The following is a 22,934-nucleotide window of genomic DNA, read 5'->3' on the forward strand; positions in this document are numbered from 1 at the left end:
CCGCCCGAGAGGGTGGAGGACCGAGGCACAGAGGGGGAGCGGGGAGAGACTGAGCTCCGCCGAGCCCGGGCGTAAGGGGCGGGGAGTCCGCAGGTGCCCCCTTAACGTCGGCAGTCGATTCCCGGTCCGTAAAGAAAAGCACCCGGGCCGCGCAGGCCGGGCAGGCAGGAGCCAGGTCTAAACGTGATGCGTTGGGGGTGGGGGGTGCAGTGGGTCGGAGGAAGCAGGGCGATGAGCTCTAGCTGAAAGCATCCCCTGCCCGAAGCCGACTGCCCACGGCGCCCCTGTAGGCAGTGTTGAAAAGGTAGTCAAGACCCCCAACTCCCGGTGGCAGGGACTCCACCCATTTCACAGAAGCGCAAGGATGGAGGAAATGAGTGCATCCTCCGTGCTCAGCGCCAGTGTCACTGTAGGTTGGGGACAGGAGGGAAGTGCCCGCATCCCCTTGTTCCGCCAGCCTGGCCGTCACCCACAGAAGTGGGGCTGCCGATTGAAGGGCGCTAGGACCCGGTGGCGCGGTGTCGGCAGGGACTGGGCGCTCCGGGCGCAGGAGGGAGCCGCGGCGCCCCGTCGCAGCGCGCGGGAGCAGGTGGGGGAGCTGTGCGGTGGCGCGCTGGAGCCCCGAGGGGCGGAGGCGGCCGCTACACCTAGGGCGCCGCGGAGCGCCCCGGGCTTGGCGCGGGCGGAGCCGCCCTAAGGGCCGCGCGTGTCCCCGGCCTCGGCCCCGCCCCGCCCCGTCCAATGAGAGCCCGCGGCCGAAGGGGCTGTCCGCACACTAGGCCCGCAGCTCCCTTCTGCGCCGCAGACCCCCTGACATCGCACCCGGTGCTCACGCAGCGGGCCCCAGATCCCGGGTTCGGCGCGCCGTCGTCGGCTTCCGGACACTGCAACTTGCGCCCCTCTCTGGGACCCTGCTCCCGGGCTCTGGACCCCAGGTGACCCTAGGTCCCCAGCCGCCGGCGAACCCCATGGCCCCCCAGGGGGGTGAGGTAGGAGCAGCGTGAGTACCCCTAGAAGGTGCCCCGTCCACGCCCCTCCGGGCTGCGCGGCGGGAGTCTTCGGGGAGCTATGCTGAGACCGGGTGGTGCTGAGGAAGCTGCGCAGCTCCCGCTTCGGCGCGCCCGCGCCCCGGTCCCTGTGCCCTCGCCTGCGGCCCCCGACGGCTCCCGGGCTTCGGCCCGCCTAGGTCTTGCCTGCCTTCTGCTCCTGCTGCTGCTGACGCTGCCGGCCCGCGTAGACACGTCCTGGTGGTAAGTGGGGCTCTTAGGCTGGGCGGGTGAGGCGCTTGGTAGGAGAGGCCCGGAGGCGCCTGGAGGGATTGGCTGCTCACTGGACCAGGCTGTCGCTTCGACGGAGTTGGAGAACATTCGGGCAGGACTGTCACTGAAATCTGAAGTCCCGGGGTGGCGGGAGGGTGAGGCGCGCCGCGTCTTACACGCCTGGTGAGAAAGGCGCGGGGCATTTGGAGCCAGGACGCCCGGTGGTCGCGGCTCCTTAGGCCTCCGTGTGCTGTACCCCTTCTATTTCAGCTCAAGCTCCTTAGGGCAGAAGCTACCTTCCGAGTTTCCCTCAGGGTGAGTTCAAGGAACCAATGACCTTCCAGGGGCCGCAATAGCTTCGCCGGGGCCCCAAACGTCTAAGGTCGCCCTCTGAGAGGTGGAGAAAGGGGCAGCTCGCTAGTCTAGCCCACCCATACCACAGGAAGGCTTTGGTGAGGCAGCAGCACCCAGCCGAGGCTTAGAAATGGAATCGAGGCAAAATTTACCCCATTAACTCCCACAATTAAAACAAAATGCATGGGTTTGCATTATCTAGGCGTTTGTCTTTGGCCACCGTTTTGAGGCTGTCACTTGGAAAATTTGTCTCCCTCCCTTCTTCCTATTCTTTCCTATCTCCCATTTCTCCCCTCCAAGAGCCAGAAGGCTGCGGAGTCCAAAGGTACTAAGAGAACCCCTCCCCAGATTTCTTGCAGGCCCTAGACTCCAGACACTTCACAAGAGGGCAGATGAGGCAAAAAGGCGTTACAGATCCACTGGATGTCTGGTGTCTGTTCTTTTTAGAATCCTCCCTGCCCACTATTCCTTGGATGGCACTCATCACCTCCCCGTAGGAGAAGGAGCTGCTTTCTCTTCTTCCCCACCCTGGGGAGAGGGCAAGGCAGGGAGAGTTGAACCTAGAAAAGACTCAGTCTTTCCTCTTCACCCCGCAATCAAACTGGCCTGTTGGAGTGGGCTATTGCCCCTCTCCACCATGCAGTGCCCCCCTTCCTTTCCCAACTCCGTTCTTTTTCCCGTGTAAGGCCCCCTCCCCCAAGTGTAGTCTCTTCTCCCCTTGCACCCTGTGGCTTTTCTTCTCTTGACTTGGAATCTTGGCTGAAGGGTGAGGGGTAGCTGGCCGAGGGGCCGCCAGCTTGGGCTGCAGATTCCTATCATTTCAAGATGCGTCTCTCCTCATCCCAACCCCCACTCCCTGTTTTCCTGTTTCAGAAAAATCTCTCTTTTGGATTTTTTTTTTAATCTCTGTAGTGTTGGGGAAGGCTGGGAGGGGGGGTTCTGGATGGGGGAACAGAGAGGCCTATATCTTACATCTGGCTTGAAACATTCTTTTAGAAAGGGAAAGGGGAGAAGGGGGATGAGAAAAACCTTTCAAAGTTTTGAGTGAGATCAAAGCCACCTTTTGCCTTCATGAGCTTGGTCTGGCTGGGGACTTGGCATCTTTAGGGTCTTTGTTGAGATAACGTGAAGTGACCACTGCCCATCTTTATCTGGCCCAGATGGCAGTTTGCTTTTTGGGACTCTTGATTGCTTCTTACCAGTTTGGGATGTAGTCTGGGGGACCGATTGGTGTTTGGGTGAGGAAGTGTCACTCTGGTAATTTCAGCATCCTGGCAGCGGTTCCTAAAGACCCAAATGGGGGTCTTCCCAGTCCCCATTTTGTACCCTTGACTACTCCTTCTCCCTTTTCCTTTCTCCCTCTACTACCCTCCCCTGATGTGGTTCATATTAAAGATTCTGGAAAAAATTCCTGGGTGAAAGAGCTAGGGAGGGAGGGAGGTGACACACAGAGTGACTTAGCAGCCCTTGTGAAAAGGAGGAAGGCTGCAACAGGGCCAGGTTGGGAAGTGCGTACAGGGGTTGTTTCAGCCTCCTTGCTCTACACCTGTCATAGTTACAGGCCCAGATGCCTGCCTCAGTGATCACCACTTGTGGGATAAGGTGAAAAGCTACCTTCTAAAGGCAGGCTAAGCCCCCAAGCTTTTCTCTTAGGAAAAAACCAGCAAGACTGATGTTCGTACAACCCTTGGAAGAGAAATGCGTGTTGACTCTGGTGCGTCCATGTTCCACTCTGGAGCAGAAGGCCATCATTTTCACCAGTTAATAGTTGGATTTTTCTTATAGCTTGAGATTCTTCCTGTTACTCTCTAACCACTGCCCTCCCTCTATCTATCCTAAACAGACCAAGAAATAGGGGGGTCCGGCATGGGCTTTCCTGTTCCATTTTGCATTCTGTAGGGTGTTGGATGTAGGGAATCACGAGAACAGGATTGTGTTCATAAGCTTACAAAGGGAGAGAAACACAAAGTAGTGTCATATTGTTAGCATTACTGTTAGCAACAGCAGTTACTTTTAATAAGCCCTTACTGAGCTTCAGGTACTATGGCCAAACACCTTATGAGCATGATCTTTGTCAATCTGAAATAATCCAGTGAGATAAGTTCTATAATTATCATCCTTATTTCACAAATGAAAGTGATGCATTAAGAGCAGATTCATGGAGGCTAATAGTGTTATCCCTTTGTTCAAAGTCCTATATGTGGTGGGCTGAACCATGTACACTAGGGGCTGTACACGAAAGGAGGAAAGAAAAAAAAAGTGGATCCTTGGCCCATTTGTGTCTTTAATATACAAACATAAAACATCTGCAGATAGGCTGGCAACTGTTGACAAGTAAAGCTGTGATGGAAATGGGAGTTTATGGCTGACTAGAGGGAGAAGGGAGTTGGGGATAAATCAGAACAGTTAGGTGTTTATTATAGTGATTGCATACCTACTATGTGTCAGGCACTGTTCTCAGTACTGGGGATACTGAAGTGAACAAAACTGACAAAAAGCCCTGCCTTTGTGGAGCAGTGCATCCAAACCATGTGGGGATCTTGGTGAAATGCAGATTCTGATACGGTAGGCCTTGGGTGGGGCCTGAGTGTGTGCATTTCTAACAAATCCCCAGATAATACAGATACTGCTGTTCTGGGGACCACGCTTTGAGTAGCAAGGGGCTAGAGTAGTGTATGCTTCACTTTGTCAAATGAAGGGATGTGAATTGTCCAAAAGCAGGTGCAGAGAAGCATTCTGGGGCAGGAAGCTGGGAAGGAAGTGAAGAACTTCCAGAAGGAAAAAACAAAGCTAGAGTCGGGGCATCTAACACTCTACCAGACCATGAGGTGGGAGATGCCTTAAATATCTTTGTATCCCTAACATCTGAGCTCAGTGCTTGGCACATGGTAGGCATTTTGCAGTCTGGTGTTGAACTGAGAGGAAGATGGGGTTAGCCTCAGGCTCAGCTTTATTGGAGGCCTCCTACACTAACTACAAGGGGCTGACTGCTGGAGAGCAAGCAAGCGCCTTGCTCTGTGGCGTCTTGAGGCCGTTACATAGTGGAGTAAGGGTGGTAATAGAGACACTTAATTATCTTCCCATCTTAGATACTGAACAGATGTTCCCACACTCAGTGAGGATATAATAAAAAGGACCTATGTGGGCTGCAGCAGAATGGACTTAAGTCAGACCACAAGAAGGACTTTTTGCCCGAGTTTGGCCTGCCCCAGACTGTCTCACGAGGGCTGGGTTATTGGTCTGTCATTCCCATCCAACCCTCCTCACCCAAGCCCCAGTAGGAAAAAAAAAAAAAAAAAAAAAAACAAACACCCATTGCCTAGAGCAGTACTTGGGCTGAATTAGGGAAGCTGAACAGTGGTGAGACAGGGACAAGCTCCAACTCCAACGGTCTTGATTCTCCAAACAAAGCACCACAGCAGTGGGTGTAACTCTGGGCTGTGCGTCAGGCAGCCCTTTCCGGCCTGGCCCTGTCTGGGGTGTTTATTTTGTTTGTTCCTGGAAGCTGTTGCCCTGATGGACAGTGCTGGGGATGCTGATTCCATGGGATTTGTTAGGGGAGGGCCAGCCCTCTCACCCCTTCCCCGGGACAGATGGGCCCCATCAGCCCTGCTGAGTTCCCGAAGAGGCAAGCATCAGCCCTCCTTGTGTTTGTTTGAGTTGGTGTCACCAGTGGTGATCCAGTCTGTGGGTGAGGGCTGGCTGTGGGAATGCGGGGGGGCGGTAGGGGGGGACACAGAGCCCAGGGCAGTCTAGCTTTTCCCCTCCCCACACCAGCTGCCCTCCCTTCTCCTCACCCACTTCTAGGCCCATTTTGGGGCCGTTCCCAAACCACAGGCTCATTCATAGCTCAAACCAAGTCTTTTCTGTCTGCAGTAGCAATTGCTCTCCATGGCCCCCACCTGTTCAAAAAAGGGAGGGAGGACAGCCCTTTGATGCGTTCTGGACAGGAGAATAGAAAGTTCCCAGCAAATCAAGGAAGGTGCTATGGGGTTAAAGGGAGAGAAAGAGAATGAGAATGGAGCTGGGCTGTTGAGCTGAAGGAAGTGGGCTAATGGGTCAGATGTCATTTGGTGGCCTTTTGGGGAAAATGGGTGATATACTCCTGTTTTCTCTCTGAAATATTCTTCCTGAGGCTTGTGGTGGGATCCAGGGTTAAAACTGAGTGAAGAGAAAATATTGCCTTGAGAAACAATAATAACTCTGGCAACCCACCTATTCTTTAGTAGCCCATCTGAATTGACCTTCTTTTAATTGTTCATATTGGACAGACTGGAGACTGGAGTGTGGGGGGAGTCACCCTCTTACTTATCTTGGCCTTTGGCTTCCCACTGCATACAGCCTGTGCAGTTCCATCCAGGTTGGGGAAGATGGTTTTAAAGGTTCATTAGTTAAGAAAGGTCCTGGGGCCTGGAAATAAAGGGTTTGAGGAGGAGAGTAGAGGGTGGGATCTTCCTCCCCAGACCTCACAATTGGGAATGAGGATTTTTTTTAGCTCCACGGGTCTGACTAGAGCTGTAAACATTACTCAAATTGCTCACTATGTCTCTTCCCACGAGCCCCTCCCTGTCACCATTCCCCTGCTGTCAAACCATATCTTCGTGGACCAGCCATGCAGGACACCCCTGTTAATGGGAGCATAAGAGTGTTGTCTTAGATCCTTATTTTGTTAGTTTATGTTTCCATGAAGCTCTTAATGTTTATTAAATAAACAATGAGTTTGTGTGACATGCCCACAGCTTCTGTGTATGTGACACATGCCTAGCCTGTGTTCTGGGAGTGTGTGTCACTTTGGCCTTTGGCTGGGGAACTGGTGATGGTGGGAGGCCACTCAATTACTCTCTCTGCAACTGTATAACTATACTTCTTCAGAACTGTGGGAAATGGTTCTACTCATCAGCTTTATGGAATGTGGGTTAGGGAGAGGGGACAGAATCTCTTCAAGGTCTGGATGCTAAACGTACCCCTTCCTTATTCCCTTCCAATGCAGAAAAAGGGCTGGGATGTTCTGACAGGGCCATCTCCGCCTTGCAGGTACATTGGGGCACTGGGGGCACGAGTGATCTGCGACAATATCCCTGGTTTGGTGAGCCGGCAGCGGCAGCTGTGCCAGCGTTACCCAGACATCATGCGTTCAGTGGGCGAGGGTGCCCGAGAGTGGATCCGAGAGTGTCAGCACCAATTCCGCCACCACCGCTGGAACTGTACCACCCTGGACCGGGACCACACCGTCTTTGGCCGTGTCATGCTCAGAAGTAGGGGCCTCTTCCATTCTGTGTCAATTCCTTCCCTTTCTGTGCTGGGGGTGGTGAGTGGAAAGGGTAGGCAAGATCTCCCCTCTCCTCTCCCACACACTGTTTCATAATCAGAGGAAGAATTGTGGGCACAGCCCAGGATATAATTGGGAACAGACTCTTAGCACCTTAGATTTGTAGACAGGGGCTCCTCTAAATCCTAGTGCTCTGGGACAAGACCAAGGTAAAGCATTCCCTAGAACCTCCATCTTTCTCCCTCATTTTCCTTGTCCTCTCCAATCCCCAGCTTGGGAGGCTACCATGTACTGTAAGGCTGAGGTCTACCATAGGCCCTCTGTTCTTAACACCACCATCACTATCATCACCCCAACACTCCCAGCACTACAGTAATGGGAACAAGAGATAAACAGAAAGGTGATATGTAAATATTTGGAGAGTCAGTGGCTTGGCCTCAGCTCAGCAAAAAAGATAAATAGAGCTAGACAGTAAACTAGGAGAAAGGGAACAAAATGGGAATCTGGAGGTGTCAGGCATACAGGGGCGATCATTCATCAGTCTCCAAGAGCAGGGAGGGAGAGCAAGCAGGCAAGGGAAGGTAGCATGGATCTCTAAACAGGCTGACCCCTGGGCTGGGGTCTCCATTGTGGGGGAACTGTCCAGCAGAGTGGGCCTGAAAAGGCCTGGAATGTGGACTAAGGCAGGCTTAGCTGAGCCAGGGCTAGCACTCAGTGGGAGGGGATGATTCACCAGGAGACTTTTCAATGGATGGACACAGGGAATTTGGCAGGAAACAAGAGTATAGGTCAGCTCAGAAGGTCAGATATACAAAGAAGTGGATGGAGAGTAGTGAAGGCTGAGGGGAAGAGGTCAGATACTCTGGGGAATGCTCTTGGAAATGAAAGGCACCTTGAATAAAGGGGGTGTAGGGGTGACTCTGGGAAAGAAAAGGAGGGAAGAGGTTTCAGAGTCAGAGGTTGTATGGGCTGAAGAAGGGGACAGACATGGGCCTCCTTCCTGAAGCACACCTCTACAATTCTTTCTCTAGGTAGCCGAGAAGCAGCTTTTGTATATGCCATCTCATCAGCAGGGGTAGTCCATGCTATTACTCGTGCCTGTAGCCAGGGTGAACTGAGTGTGTGCAGCTGTGACCCCTACACCCGTGGCCGACACCATGACCAGCGTGGGGACTTTGACTGGGGTGGCTGCAGTGACAACATCCACTATGGTGTCCGTTTTGCCAAGGCCTTCGTGGATGCCAAGGAGAAGAGGCTTAAGGATGCCCGGGCCCTCATGAACTTACATAATAACCGCTGTGGTCGCACGGTCAGTACTCATGTCTGTGTAAGTACACTCATATTTGCTGGGGGTGACCAGTATGTGTGACCATGGACTAAATAAATGTGAAAGTGGAAGAGCTGAAGGCTTTTGGGTCACTACCAAAAGCCCCAACATCCTGGGACAGGAGCACTAAATGCAAGGGAGATTGGGAATGCCTAGGGTCAACCAGGTGCCTGAAGAGTCTTCACACAGGTGGAAAGTAGGAAAAGGTGGAGAAAAGAAGTAACTTTTTAAGAAGGGAAAGAACTGCTTTCATAAAGACTGAGAGGATAAGAGGTTGTTCTAGTCAGTTCCCTGCTATTTGAACGCCTTCTATGTGCCTTCTATGCTGGAAAATGGCATACTACTAAAGTAGAAGGCATGGTACCTGGCATTCTAAAACGTGAAAAGTAGAGGATATGCAAGCAAACTGTTATCGTGAACAGAATCCTGTGGCTCTAAAGTTCAGTGGGCTGTCTGTCATGAAAAGGAAAGCACTGTTGGTCCAGGAAGATTTACTGGAAAAAGAGTTTCTTGAACTTGATCGGGAAGAATGGGTGGGATCTGATGTGGGAGAGAACAACCAAGAGCTCAATCAGCCAGCCAGGGCCAGGTCCAGCCTATCTCAGAGCACTCATCCTTTTGGCCCTAGAGATGACTAAAATGTGCCCTGACCAGCTACCTCTCCCTTAACTGCCTTCCCCCTCCTCCAGGCTGTGCGGCGGTTTCTGAAGCTGGAGTGTAAGTGCCATGGCGTGAGTGGTTCCTGTACTCTGCGCACCTGCTGGCGTGCGCTCTCAGATTTCCGCCGCACAGGTGATTACCTGCGGCGGCGCTATGATGGGGCTGTGCAGGTGATGGCCACGCAGGATGGTGCCAACTTCACTGCAGCCCGCCAAGGCTATCGCCGTGCCACCCGAACTGATCTTGTCTACTTTGACAACTCCCCAGATTACTGTGTCTTGGACAAGGCTGCAGGTGAGTAAGGAAGGCAGGCAGGGACATGGAGTCCCAGTTCTTAGTGCAGGCACCCCTGGTTAATCATGGTCTGTTCAGTCTCAGGAGTTAGGGAAGGGGGTGCTGTGGGAGGAGGCAGTTTCCTGGTCATGAGATTGTTGACTTATGCCTCAGTCTACCAGGCCCAGTGCTGCCCAAGTAGAGAGGAGGTCACTCAGCTCCTTGGGGCCTGAGGTCATGCATCACTCCTTTGTATCCCAGCATCTGGGATACAGTAGGCATTATTCAGGGAATGTTTAATTTAGTTACCTGTTTTCAGTTTTAAGCAATGTGTGGGCTACACAGAAACATAAGATGCAGCTCTAACCCTTTGGCTCTTTGCAATCTACTTAAAGAAATGAGACATAATGGGTAGACAAATGCAAAGAGAGTTGATTGGAGAAATCAATAAAAGTTTATTTGAGGCCGGGCGCGGTGGCTCAAGCCTGTAATCCCAGCACTTTGGGAGGCCGAGACGGGTGGATCACGAGGTCAGGAGATCGAGACCATCCTGGCTAACACGGTGAAACCCCGTCTCTACTAAAAAATACAAAAAACTAGCCGGGCGCGGTGGCGGGCGCCTGTAGTCCCAGCTACTCGGGAGGCTGAGGCAGGAGAATGGCGTGAACCCGGGAGGCGGAGCTTGCAGTGAGCTGAGATCCGGCCATTGCACTCCAGCCTGGGCGGCAGAGCAAGACTCCGTCTCAAAAAAAAAAAAAAAAGTTTATTTGAAAATGTAGGGAAAAAAAAGAAACTGTAGAATTTAAGCTGCTCCTTGAAGCATAGGGAGTATCTGGATAGCTTGAGAGAAGAGTGGGCAATTTCTTATCAGAGTAGTAGGTGGGAAAGCACATGACCTGTTCCAGGGACAGCGAACAGACCAATCTGCTGGGTAAAAGTTCCCTGTAAGGGAGATTAAAGCTAGAAAGATGTCCTTGAAAGGTTTTATCCAGTGTCCTGCCATTGAAGATTCTGAAACAGCTGAAAAAGAAACGAAGGAGAGATCCCTACCAAAGGCAGGTAAAGCTGCAAATGGTTGTTTTTCAGTCTGTTCGAGGTATTTGTGGTGGGATTCTTGGAGGTGCTGGAAGGTGATATGGTTTTTCCCCAAGGGAATGAAAGTTACCATCCTGGCTCACATTTCGGGTTCAGATAGGTTAAACTAGGAACATGCAATGCAGCAGAACTCTTCTCCTCTGGTTATTGTCATGGGGCTCCCAGGCTCTTTTCTACAGGCTCAGCAGTCAGGACTTGGGTGAAGTGGAGCCAAAAAACCTCAGTTATCTTCGGTACTGTTTGTTTTCACCCATCACTGTCATTCCTGGAAGAGTCAAGTGGCTTGGAGTAAAATTGGGCATAGAAACAGGAAGGGGCTCTACGCAATTAATGAAGAAAGTAGTCTGTATACCTTGTAGGGTGCTAGAAGAAAAAAAGTCGGAGTCCTCCTGATTTTCCCAGTGATTTCCTGCCACTAAGTATACTTTCCTCCCAGTTGGTCTAATTCAGAGGGTTACTCTCTGGATACCTAGAAATAATTCCATAATATCTGAGGTGTAAGCCTACCCTGCCATACTGAAAATACACCTTTGGGGAAGGAACTTTGGAGTTAGGAGGGAGGATAAGTCAAATGTGTGTTGGTTTCTCTCACAGGCATAAAATTAGGCCTCCTAAAACCCAAAGCAGGGCCTGGAATTCAAAGAATATAAGTCATCCCAGAAAGAATATGGAGCCAGGAATTCCCTCCAAAGCAGTAGAGTCCAGTTGAAGTTTCTGTGGTGATAGAAATGTTTTCCTATCTGTGTTGTCCAATACAGTAGCAACTAGCCACATGTGATTACTGAGAACTTGGAATATAGCTAGTGTGACTGAGGAGCTACATTTTTTAGTTTACTTAATTTTCATTAATTTAGATGTAAAAGACCATATGTGACTAGTGGCTGCTACCCTGGACAGCACAGCTCCACAGTGTAGAAGGGGCTTTTGGTGCCCAAGAGGATTTAAGACCCAGCCCTTGGAGTTAGGAGACTAACATACACAGTGGACCTAGTCAGCCCACATTCCAGAGCAGTGGTCTCCTGACATTCTGGATCCTTTACTCCTATCATTAAAACAATTTGAGCATATATCTCCATTATATGTATATTTATTTATATCTGTGTTCCCCTATATGAATATGTATGTTAGAAAACATACATCAATATTTTAAATTGATGAGATAAAAAAACATAGAAGTTCTAGCATTTTCCTCCCCTATCCCAGTGGCATGTGGAGACTAATGCTGTAGAAATCAGTTAATCTATTCTCCGTTTTGAACCTAGGCTAGTTACTTTCCTATCTCTGGATCCTTATTAACCATGGAAAAGGTTGGAGTAGATGCTCTGATGGGCCCAACTCATCCAAAAGTCTATTGATTTTATGATCTGTTGGCAGGATCTCTTTTGCTAAAATCAGTCAGAATGAGGTTCTAAGCATTCCCTATGCATGGGGAAAACATGATCCCTATCCTAGAGTTTCCACTGTAAGGGGAAGGGATAATGCTTAGGGATAATAATAATAATAATAATAATACAAGGGATATTACTTAGGAATATGCCTGCAGCCAGTCATGGTAATCAGTTCACCTCTTCAGATGAACAGAGATTATATCTAACAATCTATTATTGTGCTTATTTTCATATGAGAAACTAAGTTAATGTTTCATTTTGACTAAATCACACAACTAAGAGTGGCAGAACTGGGATTTGAATCCAGACAATATGATGTCAGAGCCCATGCTTTTTTTTTTTTTTTTTTGGAGACAGAGTTTCACTGTCACCTGAGCTAGAGTGCAGTGGTGCAATCTCGGCTCACTGCAGCCTCGACCTCCCAGCCTCAAGTGTTACTCCCACCTCAGCCTCCTAAGTAGCTGGGACTACAGGCTCATGCCCACGGCACCTGGCTAATTTTTTAAGTTTTTGTAGAGGCAGGGCTTGCTATGTTTCCCAGGCTGGTCTTGAACTCCTGGACTCAAGCATTCCTTCTGCCTCAGCCTTCCAAAGTGCTGGGATTACAGGCATGAGTGAGCCACTGTGCCCAGCCCAAAAAAGCGATTCTTTATGTCTTCCTTCTGAGAATGTGGGTAAGGGTATCCAGGGCAGCTGAAGAGATAACTTTGTTCTCACTCCCTCTCTTTCCCAACCCAGGTTCCCTAGGCACTGCAGGCCGTGTCTGCAGCAAGACATCAAAAGGAACAGATGGTTGTGAAATCATGTGCTGTGGCCGAGGGTATGACACAACTCGAGTCACCCGTGTTACCCAGTGTGAGTGCAAATTCCACTGGTGCTGTGCTGTACGGTGCAAGGAATGCAGAAATACTGTGGACGTCCATACTTGCAAGGCCCCCAAGAAGGCAGAGTGGCTGGACCAGACCTGAACACAGATACCTCACGCATCCCTCCAATTCAAGCCTCTCAACTCAAAAGCACAAGATCCTTGCATGCACACCTTCCTCCACCCTCCACCCTGGGCTGCTACAGCTTCTGTTTAAGGATGTAGAGAGTAATCCATAGGGACCATGGTGTCCTGGCTGGTTCCTTAGCCCTGGGAAGGAGTTGTCAGGGGATATAAGAAACTGAGCAAGCTCCCTGATTTCCCACTCTGGAGATTTGAAGGGAGAGTAGAAGAGATAGAGGGTCTTTAGAGTGAAATGAGTTGCACTAAAGTATGTAGTTGAGGCTCCTTTTTTCTTTCCTTTGCACCAGCTTCCTGATACTTCCTTGGTGTGCAAGAGGAAGGGTACCTGTGGAGAGCTTCTTTTTGTTTCTACCTGGCCAAAGTTAGATGGGACAAAGATGAATGACATGCCCGTTCTCTGAAGTCAGTTTGAGCAGAACTACCTGGTACCCCAAAAGAAAATCTTAGGCTACCACATTCTATTATTGAGAGCCTGAGATGTTAGCCATAGTGGACAAGGTTCCATTCACATGCTCATATGTTTATAAACTGCTGTGTTTTGTAGAAGAAAAAGAATCATAACTATACAAACACACATTCATTCTGTCTTTTTCTCTCTACCATTCTCAACCTATATTGGACAGCACTGCCTCTTTTGCTTACTTGCTGCCTGTTCAAACTGAGGTGGAATGCAGTGGCTCCCATGCTTAACAGATCATTAGAACACCCTAGAACACTCCTAGGATAGAGTAATATAGTAAGTCTGGCCAGGCCTTGTGTTGTTGTTGTTTTTTTTTTTTTTTTTTTTCCCATGCATTACTCTGTAGGTTAGCCAGATTTGGGGAAACACGGAGTAAAAGATAGGCAACTCATGGATGGTGGGAGAGCAGGAAAGCAGGTCTGATCTCAAGGGCCCACATGAGGCAAAAGTACATATTAGGAAGGTAGGGATCTCTGGCTTTGGTAATTCTTTATGAGAGGATCCTAGCCTTTGAAGCTGGGAGCAGGAGTCAGTGGCTACAGTGGGAAGGAGTGCTACGGGTTGGGGCCAAAATGATACACAGAAGGCAGCCTTCCTCCATTTACTCAACAAATCTTTATTTAGTGACTCTCCAAGTCCTGGTGATTATTATTGTTCAGTCCACATTCAGCTTAAATAGAGGAGGGTTTCTTCTATGCTATTACCCATTGCCTAACTAGGTTTGCAAGAGTGGAATCTCCAGAGATAGCAGGCTTAGTAAGCTGGAGGGCAGGACATGAAGTCCCCAAAACCTTGATGTCCTATTTTTATGTGATTTGAGCAGTGGTTATCTTTTGCCTGTTGATATCTTAAAGCAGCAGAGTGGTATAGAAATTTGCAGTTATGACAGACCTGGGTTAAAAATCACAGCTGTGCCACTTGCTTTTGATATTTTGAGCAAGGTAGCTAAATTTTCTGAGCTTCTATTTTCTCGTCTGTAAAATGAGGATACGTACCTGTTCTTTTTTTTCTTTTTATTTATTTATTTCTTTTTTTTTTTCTTTTAGAAATAGGGTTTTGCTTTGTTGCCCAGGCTGGAGTGCACTAGCATGATCATGGCTCACTGCAGCCTCAAATTCCCAAACTCAAGCAATCCTCTCACCTCAGCCTCCCCATTAGCTGGGACTACAGGGACAAGCCATCATGCCCAGCTAGTTTAAACACAGTTATCAGAGATGGAGCTACGTTGCCTAGGCTGGTCTTGAATTCTTGGTCTCAAGCAATCCTCCCACTGCAGCCTTCCAAAGTGCTGAGCATATAAGCGCAAGCCACTGTGCCCAGCTGTCAGATACTGAGTTTTAATTATGCCCCAAACTCCAGCCCACAGATCCTCTTCACCAAAGCTCCTGGCTGGTCTAGCCCATCATGACTTCTCTAGGAACAGTCCTTCTTTAGGACTATAAAGTATTAATAAAAGTCTGTAGATTAAGGGGCCTGCATAAAGAATTCTGGATATAGGCCCCTGTCTTTCCCAAGTTCCTCTCCAACATCCCTTGGGGTCTTCATATGTTTTTGAAGCAGCTTTACTCTGCACAGGCAGCAGGAGGCTGGGGGAGCCATGGCTCTGGGCCACAGGGGCAGATTTATTTGGATGATAGGACTAATATTTGTGTAACCTGCTGAGACCTGTGTGGGAGAGTTTAGGGTGGTTTTTCTTTTGGTGAGGGGATTTGCTCCAGTTTCACATCCATTAACACAAAACATGAGCTAGTTAGGGCCCTTGTGGTCTGCGGTAAGGGGATGCCTGTGGAGAAATGGGCCTGAGTGAGTCAGGCCAAGAGAATGTCTTCCTTCAGAGTGGAGTCAACTGGATAACTGATGAGCCAATGGTAGGATTAAGGAGGGGGAAATGGGAGGGGAAGAGAAGAGCTGACATCTTAAGGAAAGCTTTGGGGTAGTGGAGAGGTAAGGGGGTCATGGTTAGTCTGAACTCAACAATAGGGCTGAATGAATTTACCAAAGGAGGCTGCCTTATATTATATGCCAAGCTGCTGGGGAAAGACTCAGGTCCTAACCAGCCCCTGTTCTCACAAGAACATGCAGGTTACCACATAAACAATGGCATAGGCCTTCCATGGGAAGTCAACATGACTTAAATCTACCTATGCCCTATTATCTATTTTTTGGTTTTTGGTTCTCATTCCTGTGGAAGGAAATGGGCCTCTTCTGGCATCTCATGCTACTCTGTGCTTTTCCTTGGGCTCCAGATTCTAGCTCATAAAGATGCAAGTTTTGCAATTTCCTATAAATGGTTAAGAAAAGAGCAAGCTGTCCAGAGAGTGAGAAGTTTGAAAAGCGAAGTGGATAAGTGAGAGAAATGGTGTCCATTTGAGCCCCACTACAGAGGTTATGTGGCCCAAAAAGGAATGATGGCCAAGCAATTAATTTTTCCTCCTAGTTCTTAGCTTGCTTCTGCATTCTGATTGGCTTTAGACAACTGGCATTTAGTCTGCATTACACAAACAGACACTAATTTATTTGGAACAAGCAGCAAAATGAGAACTTTATTTGGTGCAGTCAGGGCTCCATTTAGTTCCCTCACTCTGCTTCTAATCACCACTTCTCCCAGCCCTCTATTTGATAGAGGTGTCGCTCAGATCAGCAATGTCTTAGCCCATCTCCTCTCTTCCATTCCTTCCTGTTGGTACTCATTTCTTCTAACTTTTAATAAACGTTTAGGTATAATACATTACAGTAAGTGCTATTTAGATACAAACTTAAAAGATACTATATATTTTAAGGATCTAAGAATCCTTTAGAGAAGGCACATGACTGAAGTACCTCAGCTGCACAGCCTGTAGCCAGTTTTTTTATGTAAAAGTAAGAATGCCAGCCTTAACCTAGCCCTGCAGATAAAAGCTAACTTTTATTATTGCCAGCCCTGAATAATGGCAGTAATCCACACTCTTCCTTAGAGTGATGCTGTAAAAATAAAATCAAGGGCTTCAGATTAAAAAAAAAAAACAAAAACAAACATTGCCTGGCCCTGAGGGTCTGTCTGCAAAACTTCTTGTAGATCTAACTTCTGAACACTCACTGCTTCATTTCTATTCCTCCCTGTTGCAGGGAGTAATTTCTTCTCCTTTCTCTCACTTCCCTTATCAAGAACACCAACCACTAAGTCTTTGCCAAATTCTCAGACCCACTCAGGGCACGAGTCTCTACATGGCTTAATATAAGAGAGATAATTAGGATTTTTTTTCCTCAGTCTTTCTGAGGTTTTTATTTAAATGCACTCAGTGGTCATAGGGCAGAAGCTCAAGCTAGCTGGGGCGAAGGGAGGACGCCAGGGAGAGTATGTTTCTCATCCCTGGGAGGCATTCAGCCTAGCTCCTGCAGCCAAATTACAGCACCAGAGAACAATGTGATGCATTCCTGGGCAGGTCGGTGGGACCCTGGGCGCCTGGGCCTTGCGGAGAGAGGTGCCAGACACAGAGCTCTCCGTAAGCAATCCTGCAGAGCCGCCCCCTGGGTGCAGAAATGAAATACGGGAAAGCTTCACATTACACAGAGACCTGTAGCTCACACCTGGTTATTGATGGCCTTGGTGGAGGCCTCTGCCCCGACCCTCCACTTGGGAACTGCCTGCTACTACGGGGGTTGGGCATCTTTGAAGCAATGTTGGAAAACAAGAAAGAGATGGTTCCTTTTCACTCTTTGCCCTCCCTGTCAGCCTGAGCACAACCATGAGGTTACACACACACACACGTGTACATATATAGACACATACAGAACTTCTCACAGGCTGCATAGGAGTTCTGCTCATCCTCCTCTCCCCAACAATTAAAAAAAAAAAGCAATTAGATTTCAATCCCGTAATTCAAAAAGGATACCAATAGGGTCTAGCTGTAATCAAGGAATATCTACAAAGTTACATTACCAACCTGCAGGCAACTCTTTGGTTTGGGGACCAGAACTCCGCTGGTGGGTGTTTGGGGGAAGGATGCAGAAGGGGCATGGCGAGGAGAGATCAGTGGTGAAGAATTATCACCAAAGCAGAGTGGCTGAGACTGTACACATTCACAAGGCTGGTTCATGCTGGAGCACCCTATGTGCTGAGAATGATGGGACAGTCTCCTATGACTGCATAAGGTATAACTGCCAAGCCTACTGCTTATGACCTGTGGTTGTTTTAAACTCTTAACTGGGTTAGAAAACTGGATAGCTTTGGATTCCAGGGATGACCTCCGTAAGAGAGAAGCATTGGAAAAGACCAAGTGGTGGCTTTATTAGGGTAAATATATCACAGTTGCTACAGTGAATTGAGCTTTCTCAGAAGCTATTATTTTCTTTGGGTGATTGGTAGGTATAGGGCAATAGCCAGTGAGTGGGCTGTATGCCTGTCCCTGACCTCAAAGGTAAAGGGATAGAAAAGAGAGGAGTTTACAAACTCATTTTCCCACTTCCTACTCATGGCTTATATTATCTCTGAGCATATTTGTGGCTATTCCTCATTTACTTAAGATGTTTTAGTCATTCTGGATTTGCAAATGCAAGGCAAGCATTCTCCCATTGGCCCCTTAACTGTTAACTATCCTGGCTTAAAATTTTCCTTTACTCACTTCCATTCTATGGGTATATGGATGGAGCAGCTGGACATTAGAGTTCTTTCTCTTTGACCAAAGGAGCCAAAATGTGGTGACTTTACTTCAACCCTAACAGCTCCTGTAAGCAGCCCTGGCCAAACAGAAAGGCTAAGCTGAATGAAGAAAAAAGGAAGACAACTTCATCTACAGTTGTCCTTTTTGACAGCTTCCAAGGTGGGGTTTCCCCAGGAATAACAATAATGTTCATAAGAAGCTTTTTCATATACAGAATGCTTTAGCATATACGTAATCCTCACAACAACCCTGTGAGGTAGGGGTTACTGTCACTTTACAGATGCTGTTCAGAAGAATTTGGTGATTGGTCCAAGGTCAAATGAACTGTGCGTGGCTCAGCCAGAACTCAAACCTAGGTCTTCTAACTTCAAATCTTGTGTATTCTCCTCAAAGCCTGAGGATGCCCAGGGTTGGGGGCGCCAGAGTCCCAGCACCTTCAAAACAGAAATTGATACAAAATGTTCAAGCCTTATAGGAGTCCCAGGACTGCCAGGAGAGTATATCTGAGCACGGTTTACAAAGGAACAGCCTAGGCCCTCCTGAACCTTATCAACCAATGGCTCTTTTGCCATTTCTGCCACTATTACCACCGGTACCATGTGACCACTATACAAAGTATTCCACATTTAAACAACTCTGGCTCCTAATTCTACTCCTTTTTTCTCCTTCAGATTAACATTAAAATTTTGTTTTATCTAGTCCTTTGGAAATTATGCTAAGTGTATAGACACAGTAGAAGCAGTCATGACAGAAAATTATTAAGGCTTTGGGCTTTGAAAGTATGTGTTAGAGGCCGGGAGCGGCAGCTCACGCTTGTAATCCCAGCACTTCGGGAGGCCGAGTGGGCAGATCACGAGGTCAGGAAATCAAGACCGTCCTGGCTAACATGGTGAAACCCCGTCTGTATTAAAAATACAAAAAAATTAGCCGGGCATGGTGGCGGGCGCCTGTAGTCCCAGCTTCTCAGGAGGCTGAGGCAGGAGAATGGTGTGAACCCAGGAAGTGGAGCTTGCAGTGAGCTGAGATCGCGCCACTGCACTCCAGCCTGGGTGACAGAGCAAGACTCCGTCTCAAAAAAAAAAAAAGTATGTATTAGAATTTTCTTTGAGATTTCACTCCTTTTAAAAATGCTGTCAACTCCTGGGTTAGGAAAGCAAGATCAGGGAATAAGTGTCCTAAGAAACTCCCATGCCAAGCCAGATAGATGCCTACCCATGGCCTGGTAAAGGTCCTGGGATCTCAAGCTGATGCAAACAACTTGTGTACACCAAGGCAAGGGGTCTCAATCCTGCAGAGAAACCCCTGTGAGATGAGGCAGACAGCAGATTTTCACTTGATCAAACACTTGCTGCTCTCAACCCCTCTTTGTTCTCCCATCCAAAATTTGGACCTCTGTTTAGGCGCAAGACAGTGAGTAAGAGCAGCTCCAAAAGATGATGTACGCAAGGGGAACTCTTCTGTTCAATTCTGGAATGTTTTCTGTTAGAGACAGCGTAGGCTACCTATCCCACTCCTGCACCCCAACTGTTAAGACAGAAGGGAAAAGTACAATGTTCATCAATCATACACCTGGGATGCTGCAGCTCCCTGACCTGGGCCCCTGCTTGAGCTAGGGGAAGAACACCTCATGAAAACAGTCTACCTATAGTCAGGACTTCCCCAAAGCAGACTTTACTTTTTGGTCCATCGATCTTGGCTCTCACTGTTCTCCCTGCTTCCCACCCCCAACTGCCTCTGCATGTGGGCTCAGAAGTCATCATCTAAAGAATTCCATTGCTCACCTCCTGCATAGCAGCACAGCCCCATGAGGCCACACACCAGATGGAGGGGATAAAAGTACGAGGTCATGGCTTCTAGCAAGAGGCTTTTTCTTAAACTAACCCTGACTCCTGGAAAAGAGGCAGAGCAGGAGAGTGTTGAATGAGCTGCTGATGACAGCAGCTTCATAGGTCTTGTGTATAAAGGAAGGAAAAAGCTAACTTGGCTTTCTGTGGAAATTTACCTACTCCCATTTTCAGGTCTACTCCTGGTCTCACATCTACTTCTTGAAGGTGTCCAAGTAGAATGCAGAGATTGTCAAACTAGAGGGTTAACTCCTTCCCAGTTGTAGGGATCTATTCAGCAGGCTGCCACACACATGCTGAGGTGGAGGCCAACCCTGAACACATGCGCTGCTTCTTTAGGAATGTAACCATGAAGTAAAAGGAAACAGTAAGGAAGGTGAACTGGAACTCTGGGGAAACTGAAAAGGTCATCGATAGGCCTTCAAAATATTTGTGTGTAATAAGTAGACACAAGAGGCTGGAGGAAGATGATCATTCCTAGAATAATTATGCTTATTGGGTGACAATATACAGAAGCAACAATTACAAGAAAATGAAACAGTTTAATGGACTAGGAAGCAGAAGTCTGAGAATAAAGGAATTAGGTTAATGAGATTAATCAGAGATGGCATTCCACAGGAGGTGACTTTTGAGTTGAATTTTTAAAAGATAGCTTTATGTGTTTTATGAACTGATTGAAGGCAGTCAGAAGAAGGCATTCTAAATCAAAGAAACTGGTATGTGCTGAAACTTAGAAGCAGGAATGTACAAGCAATATATAAGGAATTTCAAGCAAGTACACATTATATACACTGGGGAATACAGAGAAATTAGAATGCTGAGATCAGGGCTTAAATAATGTGAGGTGACTGTGTGCATCTAGACTGTCAAATGGTTCAGCATCCCCTATACAGCCACATAGTATCTTGATTTATGTCAGTAAACATCAGGGCACCTATGGAAAAGCACAAGGATGAGTCCATTTGTTACAGACACGGGGACTAAATGAGAACTACACTGTATAGTTCAACAAAATGCTACATATCATTAACTACAGCTCCTTATCATTTGAGATTCTGGGCTAAGTAAGAGATATCAAATATCCTATCCAGTACTGTGATGCATTAATGTAGGCTTACAGGCCCAGAACCTGGCATAAATCAAGCCAAACCCTTAAGAAATTAGAATGTGAAAAGAAAATAATTTAAAATAGAAAATACATGCTGCTTTTCCTCACTCCCAAACTTAAAACTTGACTGGTCCTATATATTCTACTTGGTATATTGAATTTTTGCAGCTAGCAGATTTATCGTATCTGAGGCCATAGTGAATAGAAGAGCTGCAAAAGAGCTTTAGAGACTGCAAAACCAACTCACTAATAAATGACGAACTTTATTCTAATTTACTACCGGGTGCTGAAGTAGCAGCCAAAGGAGGAGACAAATTCTAACTTCATGATCTCTAGTTAGGTGTCTAGCTTCCCGTATTTGCTACAGGTAAAAATGGCTACTTATGGGGCTTTTGTCATACTTCTTAACCAAATTTCCCTAACTTCTGAGGACAAAAACCATAAGGGCAATCTTGTTCTTCCAAAGCAGTTCCCTGGTGCCACTTTCAGAAACAGAGTATTGAACTGTGGGTCTGACCCAGTGTGGCACTGAGTGTGTGTGTGCACATTGAATAAGCCAAAATGTGTGCCATATTCTAGGTTTCTGCTTTACTTAACTGGCAAAATTTGGTGCTGGAAGGGAGGCAGCCACAAAACAGTGATAGCATTTGTTAGTATCATCTTAGTTCTCTTCCCTCCCCTAGGTAGTTTATAAAGGTTGATTTCTGAAACCCTTCACAAAAGCTCAAGGGTTTACATTCAACTGTGACAGCACTATGAATTCATTAAGAAGCATGTTTCAGGTTGCACTATAATTTCCCTATGTAACATAAACCCATGGAATCTGACATAAGCTGATTGCTCATGCTGGTTGTTTTATTTACATTTCTGAATGGAAAGGATTTCAATACTCATAAAATATCTAACTGGCTTATTTTTCATCTCTTCTCCCAGAGAAGCTATTATAAAATAGGCATAGAGACAGAAGTCTCAACTTGTATAACTGGTTAAGCAAACCAGGGAAATGTTATTGCTCAAAATGCAATTTAAAAAAATTCAATATGGAACTTGAGGCCAAAAAAACAGATGGTTACTCTCAATGCCATCTGAAAGATAAAAGTTCAAAAAAAAAAAAAAAAAAAAAAAAGGTAACTATGCTCAGTATCTTCAACCAAGTCCTATGGTAGTAGGTGGTACCTTCATAGGAGCTCGGTGGAACTGGGGTTTACTCACATCTTTTTTCTGGCAACCTAATGTTAGCAGACACACTTGCTAGTTTGAACAGGAATGCAGATGAATGGATGAAAGTGGGCTCCCTACCACCCAGAAATATGAATGTGCCTCCTTACCAATATGCTACATATTAGACCTCTGAATTAGAAGATGCCAACATGCAACTAACTTACTATCTGGAGATATATATTTTGTTAATCTAGGCAAAGAATAATAATTTCTACTTATTCCAGTAGGTGTGACAAGCTCAGAGAAGTGAGTGACAAGCTAGAGAAGTAACAGTCACCAATAAAGTAAATTCCAAAGCTGGATCCCCAGTTTTCTGCCTCCAAGTTGTTCAAATAGTTTTTCTTCCTTTCTTCTACTGCAACACTGAGTTAAATCAGTATACTCTACAACTCTCTAGTATTATTATAATGTTTACATGAGTAGTTTAGAATTTAGCCTTGGGCCTGCTCTTCTACTGTGTATACTTTCATCATTTTACCATATTTACTGATTACATGCCTAATTTGTATAAATTGAAGGAGAGGTTCTGTGCCTGTTTATTTTTTGAGATGGAGTCTTGCTCTGTCACTAGGGCTGGAGTGCAGTGGCATGATCTCGAATCACTGCAGACTTCGCCTCCCGGGTTCAAGCAATTCTCCTGCCTCAGCCTCCTGAGTAGCTGGGATTACAGGTACCTGCCACCACACCAGGCTAATTTTTGTATGTTTAGTAGAGACGGGGTTTCACCATGTTGGCCAGGCTGGTCTCAAACTCCTGATCTCAGATGATCCACCCACCTAGGCCTCCCAAAGTATTGAGATTACAGGCGTCAGCCACTGCACTCAGCCTCTGTGCCTATTTTAAAACATATATCCCAAAGTCATATCCCCAGTGATCCAGCTAGTCTGTTACTGTAATGAGACAGCTCAATAAACATAAGAAATATTTTTTCAGTTACTTAAAGAGAAAATAATACTGGTGGTTCTCCCTGTAAAGAGGGAGAATTGTCAAAAATGCAGAATTGATCAGCAAAACCCAGCTATAAAGA

The 22,934-nt window shown here is 47.2% G+C and overlaps 2 protein-coding genes across 22 annotated transcripts in view; one reads left to right on the forward strand and one right to left on the reverse strand.

Moving 5' to 3' along the window:
• The first annotated feature begins 553 nt into the window (after positions 1–553).
• On the forward strand, positions 554–21,787 carry WNT2B (Wnt family member 2B). Its single transcript, XM_003892400.4, has 5 exons — positions 554–1,250; positions 6,648–6,868; positions 7,914–8,191; positions 8,899–9,163; positions 12,364–21,787. Exons 1-5 carry the CDS (start codon positions 1,069–1,071, stop codon positions 12,591–12,593), a joined length of 1,176 nt encoding a protein of 391 aa, XP_003892449.2. The 5' UTR covers positions 554–1,068; the 3' UTR covers positions 12,594–21,787.
• Positions 13,691–22,934, reverse strand: part of ST7L (suppression of tumorigenicity 7 like) — a 99,976-nt gene continuing 90,732 nt past the window's right edge. For 19 of the 21 annotated variants that reach the window (XR_002515623.2, XM_017945883.3, XM_017945892.3 and 16 more), the window contains one exon: positions 13,691–18,168. Coding sequence is in view for 19 of the 21 variants with exons in the window: in XM_017945883.3 (XP_017801372.1) it covers positions 18,070–18,168 (99 nt within the window). In the remaining 2 variants the exon portion in view is untranslated. Of the gene's footprint in view, positions 18,169–20,100; positions 20,513–22,934 lie in introns of those variants that run through there. The other 2 variants (XR_004176903.1, XM_031652052.1) reach the window with 1 other exon arrangement.

Source organism: Papio anubis, chromosome 1, assembly GCF_008728515.1.
Source record: "Papio anubis isolate 15944 chromosome 1, Panubis1.0, whole genome shotgun sequence".
In the NCBI taxonomy this organism is placed as follows: domain Eukaryota; kingdom Metazoa; phylum Chordata; class Mammalia; order Primates; family Cercopithecidae; genus Papio; species Papio anubis.

Coding starts and splice junctions, on each gene's coding strand:
- WNT2B (XM_003892400.4), top strand. CDS start 1,069: ATGCTGAGACCGGGTGGTGCTGAGGAAGCTGCGCAGCTCCCGCTTCGG. Junction 1,251..6,647: donor CGCGTAGACACGTCCTGGTG/GTAAGTGGGGCT, acceptor TCCGCCTTGCAG/GTACATTGGGGCACTGGGGG. Junction 9,164..12,363: donor TGTCTTGGACAAGGCTGCAG/GTGAGTAAGGAA, acceptor TTCCCAACCCAG/GTTCCCTAGGCACTGCAGGC.